The sequence below is a fragment of the Rhagoletis pomonella genome, unplaced genomic scaffold (assembly GCF_013731165.1).
Source record: "Rhagoletis pomonella isolate Grant_MI unplaced genomic scaffold, Rhpom_1.0 Rhpom_scaffold_00007, whole genome shotgun sequence".
Classification (NCBI taxonomy): domain Eukaryota; kingdom Metazoa; phylum Arthropoda; class Insecta; order Diptera; family Tephritidae; genus Rhagoletis; species Rhagoletis pomonella.
In genome coordinates this window covers 1,194,991-1,217,801 of record NW_023458561.1, presented here as the reverse complement: position 1 = coordinate 1,217,801, position 22,811 = coordinate 1,194,991, and the positions used below count along the sequence as shown (strand labels likewise).

Below are 22,811 nucleotides of genomic sequence, written 5' to 3'. Positions count from 1 at the left end.
CATTTTTGAGACTCCTTTTCAAAAGTATTCCTAAACTAAGATCTTAAATGTCGTTCGTCTGTCATTGTTATACAGATGTATTTCAATAAACTGATGAACTAATTAGAATTTTATTGTTCGAACAAATGACAACACTCCTATATACAGTGAAAGCTCCTATAGACGGACGCTCTAATAAGCGGACATCTCCTTTAAGCGGACACATTCTTGTGAACGAACAATTTTTGTTTTTTTTTCCATACAAAATGCTCTTCCATACACGGACTTTCCGATAAACGGACGTGGACACTCAAACATGTCTAGTTATGAAAAAGAAATCTCCCATAAGCGGTCGCGAAGTTTAAATAAGCGGTCAATTTTGTTTTTTTTTCGGTCTGATGTTGACTCTTGCGCATGTACATATGTAAATGTACACAAGTACACACGTCCATATTCAGAGATGTTTTCTTTTCTAAAAGAAAGTTTACTTTTCATTGCCCTCTTCTTCAGTGTTGCCGCCAATCATTTTTAGTGGTAGCCAAATTCCTTTAAAAAAGGGCTAAAAAAGAGCTAAAAAAAAGTCGTTGTGGCTAAAAATGGTAGCTAAAATTTATATATACTTATATAAATATATAAGTATACACGCAAACATTTTAAATAAGGAATGGTAATGAAGGACTATGAACTCTGGAAAAAAAGTTAATTTTTTATCCAACCAAAAACCTTTTTGTATAAAACGGGAAATATACGACACCAGCTTTCTGGCTCCATCAAGTGATTGTACCATCAGGCTCGAATCATATAACTCACCAGCATGCTGGTACAATATTTATTTCTTTACAAATGAGGTCCAGGAAAGATCAAAATGATTAGAGCCGAAATTTCATAATTTTTCTATAATTTTGTTAAACATTGTTTTTTTTTTTAATTCACAACTGCAATATCGTGAACCTAATTTTCCACTAACACGGCTTTGACTCATATAGTGCAAGAAATGTCCGCCAAAATACTTTGTACTTAGAAAATTGAGCTAATTTCACCACTCCACACCAGCATGCTGGTACAATCATTAAATTTTCAAATAGTTTTTAAAGTCGCACCAACAAGAACATACACGGTCAATCGACTTGATGGGCCATTTAACAAATTAAGCATATTAAGGACCGTAAACTTATCTATTTTAAACTATAGTAAGAAATTCATCTCTTACATAAATGAAAAAAACAATTAGATCAAATTAAGCATATACAACGTTTTCATGACAAGTATGAATAAATTCTCCAAAGAGCTAAAAAAGGGTTAGGGGCAATTTTAAATGTATGTGGCCAAAAAAAGTATGTAGCTAAATCTAGCCACCAAAGGGCTAAACCGGCAACACTGCTCTTCTTACTGCTTCAGCGCAGCGGGAAATGAGATTTGTGGTAGAAAAGAAAATGCCATAAATTTGAATTTATTTTCCATTAATTCTGTTTTTATCTATTGAAGGATAAATATTATTTTAATTTAGGAACCCGTAATTTAAATTTTTTAAATTTTAATTTTAATATTCCCATAAGCGGACATCTCCCATAGGCGGACAAAAAGTAGGTGGCCATCGGTGTCCGCTTATGGGAGCTTTCACTGTAAATGTATAATTTGAATATATATTTTTAAACACCTGGCAACCCTCTTCGACAATTTCAAATAGTCAAACTAAACATTTTTTAACATTCTCTCGTTTGACTACGGTATTTTTATATTTCATATACTTTTTGTATTAGTTAATTGAGTTAGAGCTTTCAAATAGGTGGCAGCCCTCTTCAAAAGTATTTTCAAGCTTAATCCTTGTTAACTCTCTTTCGCCTGACATTGCGATACATATTTTAATTAACTATTGAATTAGTGGAATTTTATTTTTTAAAATATGGCAACCCCGAAAGTACACTTCAAAACTAAAGGTTTTTCAAACGCCCCTCGATTGATACCAATATTTTAATAATTCCTTGAACTTAGTAAATAATTTATGTTAACTTTTTAAACTGGTGGCAATCCTATCTCAACATCTCAAAACACTCCTTCGTTTGACATCCATATTTTGATGTTTCGTATATCTTGTGTATAAGTAAACTTAATTCGACATTTCAAGGAAGTGGCAACCCTATTAAAAATATTTTTAAGCTACTACTTTCTGAAACCCCTTTCGTTTCGTACCCATATGGTGATAATAAGATTTTTTTAACAGGTGGCAACTCTCCTATAGTTCAGGTAAGAAACAAAAATTTTCAAATCCATTTCGGTTGATACTAAACTTCTGCGCAATTCCATTTAAACGGCCTAACAAGACACGCTCATCGTTCGGGTCAAGTGTGAGTAAGCATAAACCGGTTTCTGCAAACGTAAGTAAACTACCGATCAATAGCAAGACGCGTAGAGTATTTACTTTGCCTTCCCCAACTACTGCGAGTAAAAGGTATTTGCAAGTAGAGTACTCTACTGGTAGTACTTGAGTATTTTCGAAGAAAACATACATTTGGGGTATTTGAATGAAACTAAGGACATGAAATTAGTGGAGCGATGAAGAGAGCGACGAGCAAAACGTACTTTCAACTAAAATGCTGATATACATACTTAAGTACATATGTATGTATGTGCATAGATACATATATAAGTGTCCGCATATATTTTTTTCTCGTCACTTGCTCTGTCGCTTCACTGCAGAAAAACAAAGTTGTGGGCAAAAGCCTGACGAAATGCGTACAATTGAAACCATGGGTTTGAAGATTGCGCAAATTGATGTGAAAATTTCAATTTCATATTAAATATATGTACATATGTAAAAATGTAGTTTCGATTTAAAAAAAATCGGATAAAGGTTTTCTTTCGCCATTCATCCACCTCTAATTCTAGTATTTATTTAAAAAAACTCAATGAAATTCAAAAACTATCTCTTACATTTGGTTTTACTCAATACCGATTTGAGCTGTCGCACAGTGTTATCAAATAAAAAGCTATCAATGGGTAGGTTCAGAAGGCGCAGCAGTTGACCGAAACCGTTGCTAAAAAAAAATCAGTGATCGTTATGCGTCTTCTGAACGACTTGATACATTAGCTGTCAAATTCAACCCTCATAGGTACTCACCAACATGTTGTCTCAAATGATCAGAAAAATATTGCGATCATCTAACACGCAACTATTCAGTTGATCAGAAGTACGCAACAACGCGTTCAGAAGGTGCAATCGTGCCAGTTACTGAGCTGTTGCGCCTTCTGAACGTGCCCAATGAAAATTCGTTACTCTTGAAATCAAGTTATATGGCTGCGTATGTATGTACATATGTGCATACAATTCCGAAATTTTTATACCCGAGCGCACTTGCGCACAAGGGTATTATAACTTTGTACACATAACGGTTGTTTGTAACAGGCAAAACGAATCGAGATAGATATAGACAAATGTATACATAAATGATCAGAATGAAAAGAGAAATCGATTAAGCGGTGACTGTCTGTCCGTCCGTCCGTCCGTCTGTGCACACGATAACTCGAGTAAAAATTGAGATATCTTAACGAAACTTTGTATGTGCGCTTCTTTCGGGCGTAGGACGGATGGTATTGAAAATAGGCAAAATCGGACAATAACCACGCCTACCTCCCATATAACGGTAATTTTCCGAAATACGAAAACTGCGATATTTTAGTAACTACTTATACTTAAGATTATTCACTCAAAATTGATATTTACAACAACACGCCTACCTCCCATATAACGGTAATTTTCCGAAATACGAAAACTGCGATATTTTAGTAACTACTTATACTTAAGATTATTCACTCAAAATTGATATTTACAATAATTTTTAGACGAAAAATCAGAATATTATACATTTTTGGAAAATGGGCGTAGCCACGCCCACTTATGGATACATGTGTATATCTTGGTAACCGCTGCACCAATTTCTTCCAAACTTGGCACAGTTGTTAGTCTTGCTACGGCATACCAAATGGCCGAAAATTTTTAAAATCGGACAATAACCACGCCTACCTCCCATATAACGGTAATTTGGAGAAATACGAAATCTTCGATAAATCTTTAAATATTAGGGCTAATTTGCTCAAAATTGATGCTTGCAACAATTCTTTACCAAGAAATACGTTTATGATAAAATTTTGGAAAATGGGCGTGCCACCGCCCACTTATGATCACATATATGTATCTCGGTAACCGTTCTACCAATTTGTACCAAACTCGGTATGATTATTGTGCTTGCCACATAGAATTATTATTATTATTATTGTTGAGGATAGAGCACTGCGACCTTAAGATCTATTGTACTCCCTTCATGGATTATAGTGTGTCTATTCATCCAGTATCCGAGAGAAACTTTAGTATAGAACCTAAGACTACGGATTTCACTTCGCCTTTGGTTATCAGATGTTCACCCAGGTGCCTTTTGCGTTTATGCATCAGTGCAGGGCATTCTTCTAAGATGTGCTGTGCAGTCTCGTTTTCCATCCTGCAAAATCTGCATCGCTCATGCGAGTAAATTCCCAGTTTAGTCAGGTGATAGTTCAGCCTGCAGTGTCCTGTCAGGATTCCTGTAACAATTCTTAAGTTATTCTTTGATAAGCTCATACATTCCTTGAAGCGTTTTAGGTTATATGTTCCTAAAAGTGCATTGGACTGCTCTAGACCTGGTAGGTTATCCCAGTAGTGATTCCTCTGAGCTTCTTCCTCTAGCCGAACTAGTTTAGAGAGTGCCCCTTTTCCCAGGCCGCAGAAAGGTTCTGGACCGGTGAAAGGGATTGATGCACCGTTCTTCGCTAGTTTATCGGCAATCTCGTTTCCTTTAATACCAATATGTCTCGGAATCCAGAGAACCCAAACTCGATTGGTCAGACCAAGAGTATTCAGCTTGTCGAGGCACTCCATCACCAGTTTAGATGTTACCTGGTGAGATCTGAGGGCCTTGATAGCCGCTTGGCTGTCAGTCAAGATCGCGATGTTCTGATTCCGATAGTTTCGCTTGATATTAAAGTCCGCGCATCTTTCTATGGCGTATGTTTCAGCCTGGAAAATAGACATATGTTTCCCCATGGGTTCCGAGTATCTTATCCTCGGTCCAATTTCACCTACCCCGGTACCCTCGTCGGTCAATGAGCCATCAGTGTACCAGGTAATCATGTTTTGGTTTATCCGATATGTCTCGGATATGCATGCCCAGCTCTTCTTATTACTCAGTTCAGTCTTAAACCTCTTTGTAAAGCTGAACCTCGGATGCATGGTATCCCTCGGTATTGCAATTTCAGGGAACTTATTCGTAAGAATATCTAACTTCCCACGACCAAGACACTGCTGCCCCGATATTGGTACCAGTCATCCGTAGTAAAGCTCTTTTCGCCTGAGTCTGTATGTAAATATGAAGAGGGGTAAGATCTAAAAGAACCTCCAAGGATGCGGTTGGACAGGTTCTCATGGCTCCCGTTATGCATACGCATGCCAGCCTTTGTATCTTGGAGAGCACTTTGATTGCTCCAAGTTTTGAAGTTCTATCGGCCCAAACGATGGCTCCATAGGTTACCATGGGTCGTACTATTGTCGTGTAGATCAATCTCAGTATCTTTGGTGTGCAGCCCCAACTCTTACCTGCCATGGACCTACACGTCATAAATGATCTTACAGCTTTCTTCGCAGTTTCTTCTACGTGTGCGTTCCAGAGTAGTTTTTGGTCTAGTATTACTCCTAGGAATTTAACCTCTTTTTGGTACATGATGTTGGTTCCATCTAGCCTTATCGCTTTTAGACTATCAAGTTTGTATTTCCTTGAGAATGGTACTATAGTGATTTTCGCTGGATTTGCATTCAGCCCCACTTGGACACACCAGTTTTTGGTTACGTTCAGTCCTAGCTGGATCCTATCACACAGGGTGTTTTCGAATTTCCTCCTGCATAATATTACAATGTCGTCGGCGTACCCCTGGCTGGTTAGTCCAGTATCTGTTAGCTCTTGGAGCAGTCCGTCGACGACTATATTCCATAATAGTGGAGATAACACTCCACCCTGTGGACAGCCCCTTGTTGTTCCGGCAACAACTGTATTATTCGTACAGGTTTGTATTTCTACCCTTCTGGTGCGGAGCATGCTATTAATCCAGGCTACGAGGGTATTGTTTACCCCCCTGCTAATCAAAGCACTGTTTATTGCAGCATGTGAGGTGTTGTCAAACGCCCCCTCGATGTCCAGAAAAGCGCATATAGCAGTCTCCTTATTTTCTAAGCTATCTTGAACTGCGCATGTCAGCGCGTATAGGGCGGTTTCAGTAGAGCGGCCCGCAAAATATGCATGCTGGCGCGAATTCAGTGGATAGTTCAATAAGACCGAAGTCCTTACATAGTTATCTACTTCCTTTTCTAAAGCATTTAGTACAAATGAGGTCAGGCAGATCGGCCTGAAGGATTTTGGATGAAGTGGGTCCTTCTTCCCAACCTTCGGGATGAAAACAACCTTCGCTCTTCTCCACGCATCTGGTATATAACCCAATGCTATGCTGCTTCTAATTATTTTTAATAGCGGTCCAATCACGCATTCTAAGCCCTGCTGTAGCATGCCAGGGAAAATTCCATCCGCTCCCGGTGACTTCAGTGGTTTGAAGGTATTTACCGCCCACCTGAGCCGGGGCTCGGAGCATATTTCCTTAGCCACTAACCAGTTTCCTCTGCTTATTTTACTGCACTGCTCAGTCCGATCTGTTTCGGAATAAGATGTAGATCCTGGTAAGTGAGTAGATTTGCGGACGAAATACAGTTCGTTTTTGCCATTACCTTAACGAGTTTTGTAGCCTCCGTAGTATCTTCTATGCTTTCACAGAAGTTCCTAAAGCTTAAACGCTTAGATTCCCTTATTTCTTTGTTGTACAGAGTTAAGGTGTTTCTGTATTCTGACCACTCCCCCGTTCGTTTTGCTCGATTGAACAGTTTCCGGACTTTGGTTCTGAATTTACTTAAGTTGTTGTTCCACCAGGGTACATCCCTGGAGGAACGTACCTTACTTATAGGATAACTGTCTTCATATGCGTCAATGAGTAGTTCATTGAAGCGCTTTGTAGCGAATTCTAGTTCTTTTTCGTTCCTGATCTTCTGACCTAGCCCCGGTTGTACTACATTCAACCTCAGGTTGTCTTTGAACTTCTCCCAGTCTGTCTTCCTGCGATTTCTTAAAATTCTATGTATAGGAGGCGTTGCTTCAATGTCAAACCTTATTATTCTATGATCTGACATGGAGGGTTCATTGGATACTCTCCACTAAGGGTGGGTAACTCAGCAAATTTATAGGAGTTGACTCAATGATTCCAACTCACTTTAAGGAGTCAGCTCATTCAACTAACTCATTTGACTCTTTGTATGTTACACTCATTCGTATCGTAGACTCGTTTTGAGGCGAGATGAGATAAAACAAAACTTTAAAGTGGGCGGGGTCAGCTCCTTTCTACTGATTTGAAAGGTGTAATTTTTTTTGTGTGCAAATTAATAGGGCGGTGCTAGGGGGAGGGTAAAGGTGGAATTTTCAATATTTTCTAAAGCTTATATTTCGAAATCTATTGTACCGAATTTCAAAATGTGGATATGGTTGGAAAGGCAATTGATTTGATATGCACATCTTTATATATCTTACATACATACATATTTCGAGAAAAACTAAAAAAAAACGAAATTATAAGAATTTGACATAACACCCGCAATACAAAATACATGTGGTTGTTGTTGTTGTATTCTTGCCACCACCTTGTATAAATTCGCCTCGTGCAAAAACAAAATGCAAGACTTTGCCATGCTAAACACTGTGGCGAAGCGAGAGAGTTATATGGACAAATATGAGCCACTATGATTCAATTGATTCATGTGAGCCCTACGGCTTCAACTGAGTTACTGAGTTACATTTTTTTTGGACAGGGACTCTGAGTTACCGATTCACTTATAGGAACCAACTCAATAACTCAACTCTGAGTTGAGTTACCCACCTCTACTCTCCACTCTTTCACTAGCGCTTTCGTTTGAGTATTGCCTATGGTAATATCAAGGACCTCTTCCCTTGCGCGGGTCACAAATGTTGGTATGTTCCCAACATTAAAGATTTCTAATTTATTTCTAAGGATAAATTCAAGAAGGTACTCACCCCTTTGGTTGGTGTCACTGCTCCCCCATGCCTCGCTATGCGCATTTGCATCACACCCGAGTATCAGGGGTAGCTTCCTAGCCTCGCAGTACTTCACCAGTTTAGTGACAAGCTCTGGTGGGGCGTGCGTGTCATCTCCTGGGAAGTAGCCCGATGCAGCTACGATGTCCTGGATGGTCCCGTTGATGTTGACTGGGACTTGGACCGCTACTAGATCCCTCGAGAGGAAATCTGAAAGACATATATGTTTCAAGCTATTAGTTATTAACAAGCACGCCCTAGGATTCTTACATCTAGTATTCCAAATTACCTGCCTGTTCTCTACTGCCAAGGTCCTCGCATGGTGTAGATTTATTTGTGCAACCTTAGTGCTGGTCATCGTCGCAGTTGTTGGCGTTCATCGTCTTCGTCCGTTGTCAGAGTTTCGTCAAACTCGGACAAGGTGGCTCTCTCCGAGTCGTCATCAGCACAAATGGTTAGTAGCCCGAGGTCGAAGGCGTCTATACCCTCCATCTCATGAGGTAAAAGACTGACTTCCGCTACTACTGCGCTCCTAGCTGCTTCCACGGCTACCGTCTCAGCCACCTCCTTCGGTAATTCCGAACCACCCGGTGGAGTATCTGGCTTGGCTATCTTCGCCTTCGGTTCCCTGCCCTTGTGCACATGCACTAGAACACTACCAAACCTGTATCGTAGGATGCAGTTTTTCTTTTTGATAGCGTCCAACGACCGGTCGTCAATCCCGATCGTTAGCAGTTTGCCCGTCTTCTCATCATTGCTCCTATAAACCTTCCATAGGTCGGTATGCATTCCCTCATTTTGTGCTATAATGAGGTTCAGCAGTTTCTGCGTGTCCACTCCTGCAGCTTTTGGTAGGTAAGTAGTAATTACGTGCACCCTGGGTATGTTGTCCCCATCGCACGTAGTCAGTTCCGCACCATCCCAGTAAGGCAGTTTTGGGACAATTTCGCGCAACCATTCGGCTGATTCTGCATCCAAACAGTCGACCAGTATAAGGCCTGGCCGAAAGTGGATGCCGTCGAATTGGAGTATTGACCTCCAACCCTTCCCCATCTCCTCCACAATGGCGTCCTCAATCTTTCCCTGATCCTCACGAGTGAGTGTACTCTCAGGGAAAGCCTTCGGCAGAACTGCCAGTCTAATGCGCTTAGTGGCGCTAGCATAGCTAACACCCGGCTTCCTGGCCCCTGCCTTAGGTTTTGGAGCCACTGTTTCAAGACGGCTCTTCTTCTTCTCCGGCTTTCCTTCAGGAGGACTAAGCTCCGCAGCCACCCGTTTACTGTCACCGGGTTTTTCCCGATCTAGGGGTGCCTTTTTCTCCGGATTCCCCTCCGGAGTACTAGCTTTCGCAACCACGTCTGTGCTGTCACTGGACTTCTCCCGGTCCAGTACTTTTTTTTTAATCCAATTTAATAGTATCCAATTAGTAATCAAAGTTAACAGTTTGTATATTTTTCATTATGAAAAGAAGCATTTCCGCATTATCGGGCAACAACCTATTTCTATTTTCAACATAAAAGTTACCCGATGCACTAAATACTCTTTCCGAGTTCACTGAGGAAGGTGGCGCGTAGAGATACTTCATTGCCAGTGTAAACAAATTTGGAAATTCTTTGCGGCTATACTTCCACCAAGTTAAGGGATCCTCTTGTCTGGATATAAGAGGTAGCTGCAAATATTTCTCTATTTCTAGTTCATAAATCGCTGCCTTTTTTCTTGTACGTTCGCGTCCTTGTCTACCAATCGTTTGGCTATCCATATCACTAGAAACACTAGAATCAGCATCATTTCCTCAAAGCATTGCCAAATATCCTCGTGAGCTCGATCTTCGATGGAAGCTTTCACTATAGTTCGCCATTTTTCATATGATTCAACTGGTTTCTCCATGCTAACTGATTTATAATTTCGAACTAGTTCATCAACAACCCAGTTTTTAGTTTTATTGGCGTCAGAAAAAAAAAACGAGTTTTGAAACGGTGCGAATCTGTTCCGAAAAAATTACAACAATGCCGCAACTATTTATTGAAACATTCACAGCTCTTCATTTCGTCGTGCCGAAATTGCAGACCTACGCGTTCGGAAACGAAAAAGGTTAATAGGCGGGTTCTGTATAATTTAAACAAAAATTAACGTAAGAAAACAAAACATCTTGATTGTTCAAAAGCAAAGAATTTGATGAAGATTGTTTTTTGTTTGTTTATAAGATGCCATTTTTCACTGCGATAGCATCGCACAGATGTGTGCGTAATTGTGTTTTCGAAGTGGTAAATTCTGTAGCATCAGAAACGGTGCGGAGGTCGAGGTGAACTCGAGCCGGCAAAAAAACAATATTGTGAAATTTATTAAGGGCAGCAGTATACCGGATATCCGATCGGTTATCCGGTCTATCGGTTATCCGGCAAAATCTATATCCGGCACATCCCTAATTATTTGTTTATATAAGTATTATGTGTTTTTCATAAGCGTCAAACAGAAAATAATAACCGTATATGGTGTTTAAATTTAAATTGCAGACAAACTGGACCACTTAATCAGATTTTTTTTAATCGGATTACCGATTGATGATTAAAACTAATTAATTGTAATCACAAACGACGATTAAAGATTAAAAAAATTTAATCATTAATCATACAGATGATTACGATTAATTAATGTTAATCGTTAATCGCGATTAACATTTTAATCGTTAATTTTTAATCGTTAATCAGATTAACATTTTGCCAACACTGATTAGAAGTAAAATGTGTATTATTAGTTCTATGCGAATTTGCAATATATTTGGTGTTTTAATGGAAATACTGAACAATACATAAAAATATGCATTTTTGATTTAAGTTATTCGTCATTTCCTGGAACAAATCTAGAATACCGACCGTTCAGCTATGCAAAAACGAAAAATGCAGATAAATATAACTTTTTATGCTCATTTCAACCATGCCAAAATTATTGTGCGCAAGTAAAAAATTAGACGTTCTAGAAAGTTAAAGTTCAGTTGTTACTTATTTTAAATATTAATAACTTTTGAACTATATAACCGATTAAAAAACTAATGACGCCACCATAAAGATAATTAATTTGTTCTTCAGCTGATGTACATAATTTATAGCCTTTTATATTTTTAAATCAAAACCACTAAAGAACGAACAAATTTTATTTTTTCATGAAATAAAATTTTTGTGAAAAAACTGCATAATTAATGGTAAAGAAATTTATATTATTTAGAAAGTTAATATCTTTAATTCGATATTGCATACTTTATCATGATCTACTTTTGGGTTTCAACAATTTAGTGATAATAAAAAATACAAATAAACCTCTAATATCTTCTTTATTTTTTTGGTATCGTTGAAATCAGCGTAAAAAGTTCTATCAATCGGCATTTTTTGGTTATTTTATAGCTAAACTGTCGCTATTCTACACTTGTTCTATAAAATTACGCAAACGGAGGTGATACCAACGAATATTTAGTAAGAAGAATTTTTGGTTTTACTACTAATATCACTAGAAACTGTAGAGTAAGCAACATTCTGCACAAGTAAAGTATTATTGAATCATGGTTTTATCCCTAGCAACGAGGGTTTACTTTTTAAAAACCTTGCGCGCTTCGCCGGAGTAATTAGTTGCATGTTCAGATCATACATTTGCTGCAAGAGTGTCATAACAAAAAAATAATTAAATGGAGTTAAGGTCTACCCAGAATTGTAGCGGGTGACGGTAAAGTGGTCGTCGGTTAACCGCCGTAAAAATTAAAACTCACAAAGGCTTATGGAATGGCGGCGGCATCGTTTTTACAGCCGACGTTTTTCGGTTGATTTAAATTTATTTTTAATTTTACCGTCCAGCGGGGACGGAAGAATGTTGATTGAGTGTTGATTGTAGTAATCTTTATTATTTTCAAAAGTTTGGCAAGGGTTTCATCCACTTTTATTTACAGCAAATCTACATACACGCACGTACCGAAAAATATTAAATATTTGATGATAATTTTCAAATCAAAATGATAACTGACGGAAGCCGTCGTGCGCCGAAATTGTTAATACTCTGTCGGATTTCACTGTGGCAACTATACAGCTGATCACATACCACCGACACTTTACCGTCGTCCGCTGTAATTCTGGGTAGAGCTTTAAGGGCCGGTTGTTCAATGTCTGATTAACACAAATCGGAGGTAGAAGCTCCGGTTAAGTACACCGACTGCTTTATCGATCACATGTTATATGCATGATGTCGAAATCGTCGATAGTGTAGTGGTAGTGATAACCAGACATTGAACAACCGGCCCTAAGTATGCAGCAATTACCGCTACCGGTTCTTCTATGATTTTTAAAAATTCCATAGCTTTACCGATTACAATTAGATTACTATGAATTCGTGTTTATATGTGAGTATATGTAAATTCATAGCTTTAAAGCTATTTTTCGAGTTTTTGATTTTTTTGAATTAGGACACTTGCCGAAAATGTACTTAACAGTTCTTTGTATTGCGCAGTAAAAAATCAAATCCTATTGCGCTAAGGTATTTAACAATATAAATGAAAATGCAGCTCCAAATTTTTTATTAAGAAAATAAGTTATTTGTGTACTTGATAACATAACTATGTAGATGTAAACAGTTTTCAACATGGTGCTTAAGCAAGCCGAGCACAATGTGTATGTAAAATTTGGTATAGATTGGTGACGTGGTACACATATTCGACACGAGCAGGGCCGCCAAGAGAAATTCTGGGCGCGGTACTAAATACGCTTTCATGGAGGGTGTCAATCCCCTTAATCTTCCCTTTATTTGCGCTATAGGTTCTGGCAACGCTGCTAGTGGCATAGAATCAACCTACGTTATAATTTTTTTTTAAAGAAAATTGTGATTTTATAATTTTATGTTTCTAGGCGTTTTCATGGATGTTTTGTTTTGTGTGAAATGCACACAATTTACAAGTAAACATTCTACATTTATCCTAAAATTTTGCTGTCTGGAAGTATAATGCAAGCGACTGCAGATAATAAACCAACCAAGCTATAAATATTGAGCGCACTTGACGAAGAATTGTGTAAAAGTACTTGTGAAACAAATGGTGTAGCCATGGCGCCAATCCGAGCTATTGTTGAACATCCGCCGACTCCAACAGCGCGTAAATTTTTTGGATAAATTTCAGGAGTATATATGTATGCAGCTTGAAACAGACCGGATATAACACCTCTGGCAATAAATAAGACGGTAGTGGTGTAGATGCGGCTAAAAAAAAAAAGATTTGTTAGAAATAGAGTAGTTGTTTTGTGAAATAATAGGTATTTATTTTTGATTGAAAAATCCGAACTAATGAGTCCTCTATACAAATATAAAGGCAGTTTAGTCTTTGATGCGAAAATGCGAAAGGCAAAAATTAGCGTTTGTTTTGTTGCTTTGGAGGAGAAGCTCGGCGAAACACTAACATATGTGTAAGCGCCAATTTATTATTATTTATTGCTTTGCTGTGCGTTTGTGCGATACGACGCCGTAACGATGTCATATGTTTGTTGTAAAAAACTGCCGATTTTCGCACTTTCGCTCAAACACACACAGTTTCGCATTAAAAAGTGAAAGTATAGTGTTTTAATTAAATGTTTGAACTTATAAAAATTTTATATACTACGTGTTCATACTTCACAAAGAATTTCTTTCCATTTATGCACATATGTTTGCATGAAATTTAATCATGGAAAAAATATAGCAATTGCATATTCAACAACATTGTCATTGCTGTAAGATTAACACCCTTATTCTAAAACCCGAATTTTCGTAATTCGTAATTCGTAGGTATGCTACGAAAAACGCAAAATCGACATGCTGCAACCCTTGCGGAACAGCGTATGAAGGAAAACAAAGCGGAAAGGAATTGCTTGTTTATTGTAAAATTGGTTGATTTTACATATGTATTTTGAGGAAAATCATGGATTCTGTTGCATTTGCAGTTATAGCAGCAGAGTAAGAGGGCGCTATGGCAATGGATTCACAAAGGTATGCGGAGCTGTCGGGCATAGTAACCATGGACACATCTATGTCAGTTTCTGGTTGAATTGTTGAGCCACAAGCTATAACACCTCTTATGCCTGCAGACCTGGTTCCCAATCCAGTTAATGCAATAACAGCTTCTTCCAAACCATTGAAAATATGCATTTTGTTAGGTCCATCACCTGGTCGCGCTTGCATCTTCCTTCGACCAAGCTTAGGGATTACAAGCTTTACTAATGAAATTCTAATTTTTTTTGTTGCCGGAGAAGAGGGCGGAAACCCCTCTTCTACTGTGAACGGTATATAAAATTTATTGTGCAGAACCCACATCGAAATTTACAGAAAAAGTGCATGGTTCAAACCGAATTTATTTATAAACTAGAGCTCGGAACCTTTTTTTTTTAATTAAAGTTTGATCCTTTGACTACACGTGTAATTTAAAGTTTTTAGATTCGGATGATACGTTTGGATACAACAACCCAAAATCATTGTACAAATAACTAAACCGTACCCAAGTTTCTCGATAAAGGACAACAAACAATCTTTTTTGTTCGTTCATACAAATCAGTGGATAAAAATATACGTAATTGCGAGAGGCAAATTTATCTGTTAAAAAGAACACCACTAATATTTTCTGCAAACACATCGATTTACATCTTTTTGCTTAATTTTTATCTCGCTTCCGACACAGAATTGTTTTCGTACAAAATTACGCAAAAAAACTGTCAATTTCTTACACGATCGTTTTTCGGCATGCCATTGTTATGAATTTCGAAAGTTCGAAGATACGATTCGGATTGCAGCATACCATTTCTACGATTCGTAGTAAATTCCGAAAACGAAAGTGTTGCAGAATAGGGGTGTATAAGTTCATCGCACTTAAAAAAGTTGTTTACTATAGCGTAAGCATTTGTTATATCATTAATGTATGTATGTATGTATTAGCGAACATTTTGGTTGAAATTGTAAATTGCAATTCAACACTTAAGTTCATCGCAGTTATTTGTTTACTAAAAAAGTCATTCATTAGGTTCATTCCTTATCTTTTTGGACTAAAATCTGAAAAGTGTCAAAATGCCAGAGCGTAAGCAAAATGCGCTCACTGAAAGAGAATAACAGGAAAAGTAAAGGAACGCAAAAAACCAAATTTTTAGTCCAAAGAATGGCAACAACAAAACTAACGTCAAATAAGAACAGAAATGTATGTTCAAAACACATTCACACAAGCACAAGCACAATAAACACTTACTATATCAATTATTTTTTGCCTCCTTCCAATTTCAATTCATTTCTTTTACTTTTTAGATTATTCTCACTTTTTTCGTTTTCTTTAATTTCCGTTAATTTAAATTCAGTTGAGTTTGACACTTTTCAGGATTTTGCCAGAAAAAATTCTTCTGACTAAATCTGACTACTTCGGACTGATGAGAGTCACTCTCACTGACTGTTGCTCTCTCATTTTTGCTGTCATTTCCGAGTTAAGGAACGCTTTTTGGACTAAATCTGACTACTTCGGACTTTTTCTGACTATTTCTGGGAGATAAGGAACGCTCCTATTATAGAGTCAGTATTTGTTGCCTCATTAATGTATGTATGTACATATGTATAAGCGAACATTGTGGTTCAAATTGTAAATTGCAATTCAACACTAACTTCAACGCACCTATTTAATGCATAAAAAACAATTTCCGTCTAGTTATAAAATGCAAGTTAGCCCTTAAGGCAAGCTAAAAACTGTAGTCAGCACTTATTTAGTATTTAAACCAACAAAGTTTCAATAAAGTTGCGAGGAATTATTTACCCGTAACCGAGTTAAGTCAGTCCTTGTCATTCTCTGATAGTAACCAAGTTTCAAGTTCTTGCGTTATAATTAAGAAATTTGTCCTGTGATACCGCCTTGGCAAACATATCAGCAAAGTGTTGACTGGCAAATAGCCTGTCAATCATTCAACAAAATCCTTATCCTGGTGAATCACCTGAATAAGCGAAACTCAAACTCCTGCAAAACAGCTGAACTAAACACAAGATATTTCAACACATACCAACTCAACGCGAACAATTTCGCTTCACTTTATTTTTATTAGATTCAACACAAAATTTTTGTTGTACATTTTTTTATCCTTACAATTTCAAGTAACAAGGCGCATTTAATAAGGTGGTATTAGTCGTATATAAGTAAAAAATTACACTAAAAAGTTATACGCACAATGACGTTATGTTAGATGAATTATGCTGGCTTGTGTTTGCTTGAAGTAGAAGTCCGTGGTTCTTACCTACTTTGTTTTTGTAGTTAGAGTATTCCCTTCCATGTCCATCCTTAATATATAATAGCTGTTGTCATTTTTCTTCTCGTACAGTAGTTTTAATTCGTGATATCAACCTTAACAATAACACGGTGCTACAAAAAAAGTCTTGAAATATAAATGGTCCACCATAGCTACAACCTACACTAGGTTTTTAAGGGTGTATTTCATGAAATTTTTTTGTAGCACCGCGTTATCAATCCGCCGTCATTTTCAGCGAATTCAAATTGAAAAATTTTTCCTCGAAGATCTCAAATGTGTCGTTCTCTGCATTGAATTTCATTGCAGCTCTTTTGACACGCTCATCGTAATAAGCATATTTCTTACGTTTCGTTGGCGCAATAGCCCTTCCAGATAGATGATTTTCCCACACCGCGCCACTGAGAGATTGTTCAAGTATTAGGGTGTTGATGAATTTCCCCATTGAGGCATGTGACTTGCTGACACGTTAATTGAAAGCCGAATAACAATTCCATAAACTGATGTCGTAGAGGGGTTTTGTGCGTATATTTCCTTTTTTTTTCCTTACCCACGTGCGTTCAAAATACTCAATCATCGGTTGTAAATCACCACTTTCATTGGCAGCAAATTCTGTTATGGCGTTTGCGTAGTTTTCGTCTGTACCATAGAGAGTTGGGTGGCCAAGGAATTGAACGTCCCGATAAATACATTACTTAAAGTGAAAAAAACAACCATGAACATCTGCATCTGGGAATATTTTACCTGCTGCTGCGATAAATACTTGATCAAATCACTTATTATAATATCTGGCTTCAAGTGTGGTCGTCCCATCGTAATTTAGTTCTGAAGTCATTGAAAACGACGGGCCACAGTTTTCAATTTGTTATCTTCATTATCTAAACGCTTTGTCGATGACGACATGATTTTTTTGAACGCGGCAGCGATATCATGAATTTGTATGAGTTTGACATAAATGAAGAGGAAGAACCTTATCTGTCACCGGAAAAATAGAAATAGATCTTATCTGGCCACAACCACAGCCGTCGCGTAGCCCGCTCGTCGCCAAAATAATTATCTACATAAGAGTACGTGTTAAAAAAAATTTGACAGCTGTGGTCTGCAGCTTATCGTTTTCATTGTGTTTGGGCTAATACTTGCAAGAGCTTTTTATATAGTTTCTAGGATTTTGGTGGTAAAAGCGCATAAGCAAATGTAATTAATTTGCCATCTACATTCCCGTGGAGAGTAAAGAGCTGAGAGAAAATAATTGTCATTGCTTTAAATGTGCCATCGCACTGCCATATTTTGCAATTTGCTAAACGAACCAGAATTTTATCTTTTGTGTATAGGAGAAACCTGATTTTATCATTTCCCTCATCATGATAAAGGAATTTGTCATCTTTCTCGCTGAAACAATATTCTTCCGTAATCTCGAGTTTTGCTCCTGATTCTGGTGTCTAAAATATTGGATTTCAACGTGTACGCGCACGCTTTTTAATTTTTTTTTTTAATATTTTATGGCCTTAATTTTGCTTATATCTGGTGCATGAATGTGCTCGCCTACTGTTTTGATTAAGGAGCCTAGATTACTTGTATAATGATTGATAATTGGCGATTCGTGTTGTTTTTTTAACGATTTTCATTTGCAAATGTTATTTTACCTGTTTTAGTTGTATCTGTAGTTTGGATTAAAGCTTTACACATCCATACAGTATGATATTTAGTGCATCTCCATTTTACGTGTCCATGAGAAGATTTTCTCAGTAATCCATATAGAAAGCCATCAGTTGATTTTTTGCCTCGTTGGCTTTTGATAAACTCGAGCGGTATTGTAGTATTTTACGCGGCTAGTGGCGGATCCAGCGGGGGCTTTTGGGGGTTAAACTACGTGTCAGTCATTGGTGGACACACGGGCGGTGTTTTAATATGGCGCATATGTATGTATAATATGGCGTCTATATATTAAAACACACCCCGTGGGTCCGCCACTGACTGACACGTAGTTTCACCCCCAAAATCCCCGCTGGAACCACCCCTGTACGCGGCGGTCTGTGTATAACTGATTCATTCCGTGTTATCGTTCACCGATAGTGATACCGCTAACACGATCTCAGTGAATTTGACAAATTTAACTGAATTCACTAAGGGCACTGTTACGCAGACGATCATATCATCCCTGGTCACCAATTATTGCTTTCACTGCACAACGAAAAAATTGAGAGCGAGCGATAGAACTGAACCGCATGACCAATCGGTTCAAATTTCACCAGCCGGCTGAGGCCGAATAACTGATAAAAAAAGGGTTGGCTTGTAAATACTTTACTATTTGTTCCTTTTAGTAGGTTAGGTTGGGCGACAGTCCAGAAGTAGGACACACTTAGACTCAGGGTCCTTTGTGATACCGCATGAGGGGTTTTTAATTATCCCCATCCCCTGTAAACCACTTGGTCCAAGAATGTGCAAAGACTCCTGACGTTCACCTCTTTGAGGTCATCGAGATCGTCGAAGAAGTAGCTCCCGAGAGCTTTTTCTGTCCGTTTTGATAGAGCGGGGCAGTGACAGAGAAGATGTGGGATGGTTTCCTCTTCGTCTATATCCATGCAGCTTCTGCAGTAGTCGTTCCAGGGTGCGCCCAGTCTAGCTGCGTGTAATCCGATCAGACAATGTCCGGTGAGAGCTCCAGTCACTATACGAATGTTCTGCCTACTTAGATTAAGTAGAGACTTGGTGCGCTGGGCGTTCGTGGCGGGCCAGAGCGTTTTGGCAATGTGACAGGTTGGTTCCATTCGCCATCTTTCATTGGCAACTTCTATGAATTTTTCATTCAGTAGATATTTGCATGTTCGAAGTGGGATTGCGAGAGTAGTATCCCTTATGTCTGTATCCGGCAATGTCGTTCATTGACGCGCGAGTTCGTCAGCCTTGCAGTTTCCCTGAATGTCGCAATGGCCAGGTACCCAGACAACGTGTGTGCTGAATGTCTCAGCGATCTCGTTGAGAGATCGGCGGCATTGAGCAACTACTTTTGAAGTCAGCGACATATTTCCCAGAGATTTTACTGCCGCCTGGCTGTCAGTGAAGATGTAGATTTCATGACTAGAGATCGTATCACACTGGACAAGTGATGCGGCCTTTGAGATAGCTATCAGTTCCGCCTGAAAAACGCTGCAGTAATCAGGGAGGCGGAAGCTGAATGATATGCCTAACTGTTCCGAATAGACCCCACCACCTACTCTTTTTTCGAGCTTCGATCCGCTCTTCCTGACAGTGTCCATTGACCATTCCTCCCTTGAGGGAAGAAGGGTCGTGAACATGGCCTTGGAAGTGCGGGTGGGCGGAATGTAATCGGTTTTCGGAAACTGAGTAAGGTCGTTCAGAATTTTGCAGTGACCTATATGTGGATGCGTCCATTTGTTGGTCGCGTTGAGCCTAATGGCGGTACTGCATGCCATCTTTTTTGCATAAAGATCCGTCGGAAGAAGTGCTAGCAGCGTGTTGAGCGCTTTTGTGGATGTTGTTTTCATGGCTCCTGTTATCAGTAGAGAAGCCAGTCGTTGAACTTTGTCCATTTTCTTAGAGTTCACCTTTTTATAGAGAGAATCCCACCAAACTGCTACCCCGTAGAAAAGAATCGATCTTACCACCGCGGTGTAGATCCAAGTTACGATTTTGGGCTCCAGGCCCCAGTTTTTGCCAATAGCCCTGGTGCAGGAGTATAGGGCAGTTGTGGCTTTACGGGCCCTTTCATCGATGTTAGGTCCCCACTTTAGTTTCCTATCCAGAATTAGACCTAGATATTTAACCTAATCAGTTCTCTGCAGTGTGGCACCATTCAAAGTGACATTTCCGAGAGGTGGACAGATGTGTTTCCTTGTGAACAGTACAAGTTCTGATTTTGTAGAATTTACTCCCAAACCACGATTTCTGCACCAACGTGAGAGATTGTTTAGTATACCTTGAATGAAACAAGTCAGGGTTGCTAAATGTTTACCAGTAGCCGTAATAACAATATCATCGGCGTAGGCTACCGCTCTGCCGCCGTTTCTTTCTATTTCTTTCAGAAAACTGGCAACGGCAATGTTCCAAAGTAGAGGTGAGAGTACACCTCCCTGGGGGGTTCCCCTTGCCGCGTACTTTTTGACGGCGGCGTCCCCTAGCTCTGAGTTTATAACCCGATCCCGGAGGAGATTGTTGACAAACGCTATCAACGTGTTACAAAGTCCAAGTTCCTGGAGCGGTGAAATAACTGCATCCGGACTGATGTTATTGAAAGCACCCTCAATGTCCAAGAAGACAGATAGAGCATACTCTTTGTAGTACAGAGATTTCTCAATGTCAAGGATAAGGCTGTGTAGAGCTGTATCTACACCCTTTCCTTTGTTGTATGCATGTTGGGCAGTAGAGAGCTTTGGACCAACTATTTCCCTAACTTGGGTATCCAATATGCGCTCTAGTGACTTCAGTAAGAAGGACGAGAGGCTGATTGGTCTGAACTCATTGGGTGTGGTGTGCGAAGATTTTCCCGCTTTGGGGATAAATACAACTTTTACCTGCGTCCATCTCTGTGGTATATAGGCGAGGCTGATGGCCGCTCTATAAATAGCCATTAGTTTTGGAATAACTATATCCATTGTTTTCTGAAGATCGATGGGTAGGATACGATCGAGACCGGGTGACTTGAAGGGCGAGAAGCTGCAAATAGCTTCCTTGATATCCCCATCAGAAATAGTAGTAAGATGGATTCCCCCGTTTGGGCCAGTGATCTGTAAATTGTTCGATCCTCTGGTGTCGGAACAATCAGGAAAGTGCGTCTGCATGAGGAGCTCAAGCGTTTCGGAGCTGCTGCTCGTCCATTCACCATTCCCTTTGAGCAGGTAGCTAGGCGCGCTTGGGTTTTTCGAAAGGATCTTGCGTAAACGATTTGCCTCCGAGTTGCTTTCTATCGTTTGACAAAAAGTCTCCCAGGAGGAGCGGTTTGCAGCTCTGACAGCATATTTGAATCTGCATTGGCAGTCCTTATATTCGTTCCACACATTAGACGCTTTCGCTTGATTAAGTTTCATCCTGCATTCCTTCCTTAGGTTCATTATTTCATGCGACCACCATGGTGGTCGTTGCTTTCTCCTTTTTATTTTGGGACATGCTGCTTTTGTAGCTCTTTGAAAAGCCTTCGTGAGCCCTTCTACTTCTGAGTCTAGCATTTGGGTGCTCGCGAGATTTCCAGAGGTTTCAGGCAAAGATCTGATTAGACAGCGCCTGAACCCCTCCCAATTTGTTCGTCTGCGGTTTAAGAACGCTCTAGGCGCACAGATCGAGATGTTTAATTTAAAGCTAATGTACATGTGATCGGAGAATGAGTTTTCCCCGGACACATGCCAGTTGCTCACCAATTCCTCACCTCGTCTATTAGCAAAGGATAAGTCGAGCACCTCCATTCGTAGGGAAGTTACAAAAGTGGGGGTGTCCCCAATATTGCATATTCTAAGATTATTGCTTAGTAAAAATTCGAGAAGTAACTCACCTCGATCGTTTGTGTTTGAGCTGCCCCAAATATCATGATGGGCATTCGCATCTGCTCCAATGATTAGCGGGACGTTAGCGGTGTTCGCTCCCATTTCTGTCTTCCTGACTAGTGCTGGCGGTGCTGGCTTGCCGTGTGCCATGTAGCTCGAGGCAAGCCTAATTTCCTTCCGCAGCTTTCCAGGACGGCTACTGTGGTGTCTGCATCGCTGAATTGTATCAGAGAGTAGACATTAATATTTTTCTTTACTAATAAGCAAGACCTTGGTTTACCTCTAACACTTGTGTAGATCAGCTGATAATCTTTACTGCTCAGGCCGCAAACCCGATCCCAAGGTTATTGGATGAGCACGATCTCCTCTTTGAGCGAGACGCGGGAGTAGTGCGGCTGACGCCGCTTTGCTGTGGTGGAGATTAATCTGTAGAATCCCCACCATTATCTTCGATCTGTCTAGTCGGACGCCCAATGACCGTACAATTGGCGTCTTCGTCCTGGGGTAATGGAGGAACGTCCTCTTCGTCATCGCCAAGTGTATCAGTCAGCGATCCGGTGTCGTCCGACCCATCGTTGACGGCGATTCGCTCGAAGAGCTCACCCACCGTGTCGCAGCTGGACGCGACTTCGCAGTCAATAGGGCATTCGGTCTCCTCTACGGCGGCCCCAACTGTTTCCGTGGAGGGAGCATTCTTCGACATATCCTGTCGATACACATGGATATACCGCCCACAGCTTTCTGGTTACCAGGTCCCAATTTTGCTGTGTGATCCCACCATCAAGGGCATTCCGATCGATCACAGCACGGACAAGCGATTCCCTTGCTGCATCGGCAAAGGATTTTTTAGGCTCCTTATTTGCAGCCATCTGGGTGTTAGAAGGCCTTTTTCTCTTCCC

At 39.6% G+C, this 22,811-nt stretch overlaps 2 protein-coding genes across 2 annotated transcripts in view; both read right to left on the bottom strand.

The window, feature by feature from the left end:
- Window positions 1–8,504: 8,504 nt before the first annotated feature.
- LOC118743559 lies at window positions 8,505–9,909 on the bottom strand. Its single transcript, XM_036476324.1, has 2 exons — window positions 9,675–9,909; window positions 8,505–9,541 (listed from the first exon to the last, which is right to left on the bottom strand). Exons 1-2 carry the CDS (start codon window positions 9,907–9,909, stop codon window positions 8,505–8,507), a joined length of 1,272 nt encoding a protein of 423 aa, XP_036332217.1.
- A 2,779-nt stretch (window positions 9,910–12,688) lies between these two features.
- LOC118742239 (synaptic vesicle 2-related protein) overlaps window positions 12,689–22,811 on the bottom strand; it is a 158,233-nt gene continuing 148,110 nt past the window's right edge. The window contains exon 8 of the mRNA XM_036474158.1: window positions 12,689–13,379. Within this exon, the coding sequence (XP_036330051.1) occupies window positions 13,097–13,379 (283 nt within the window). The 3' untranslated portion in view covers window positions 12,689–13,096. The remainder of the gene's footprint in view (window positions 13,380–22,811) is intronic.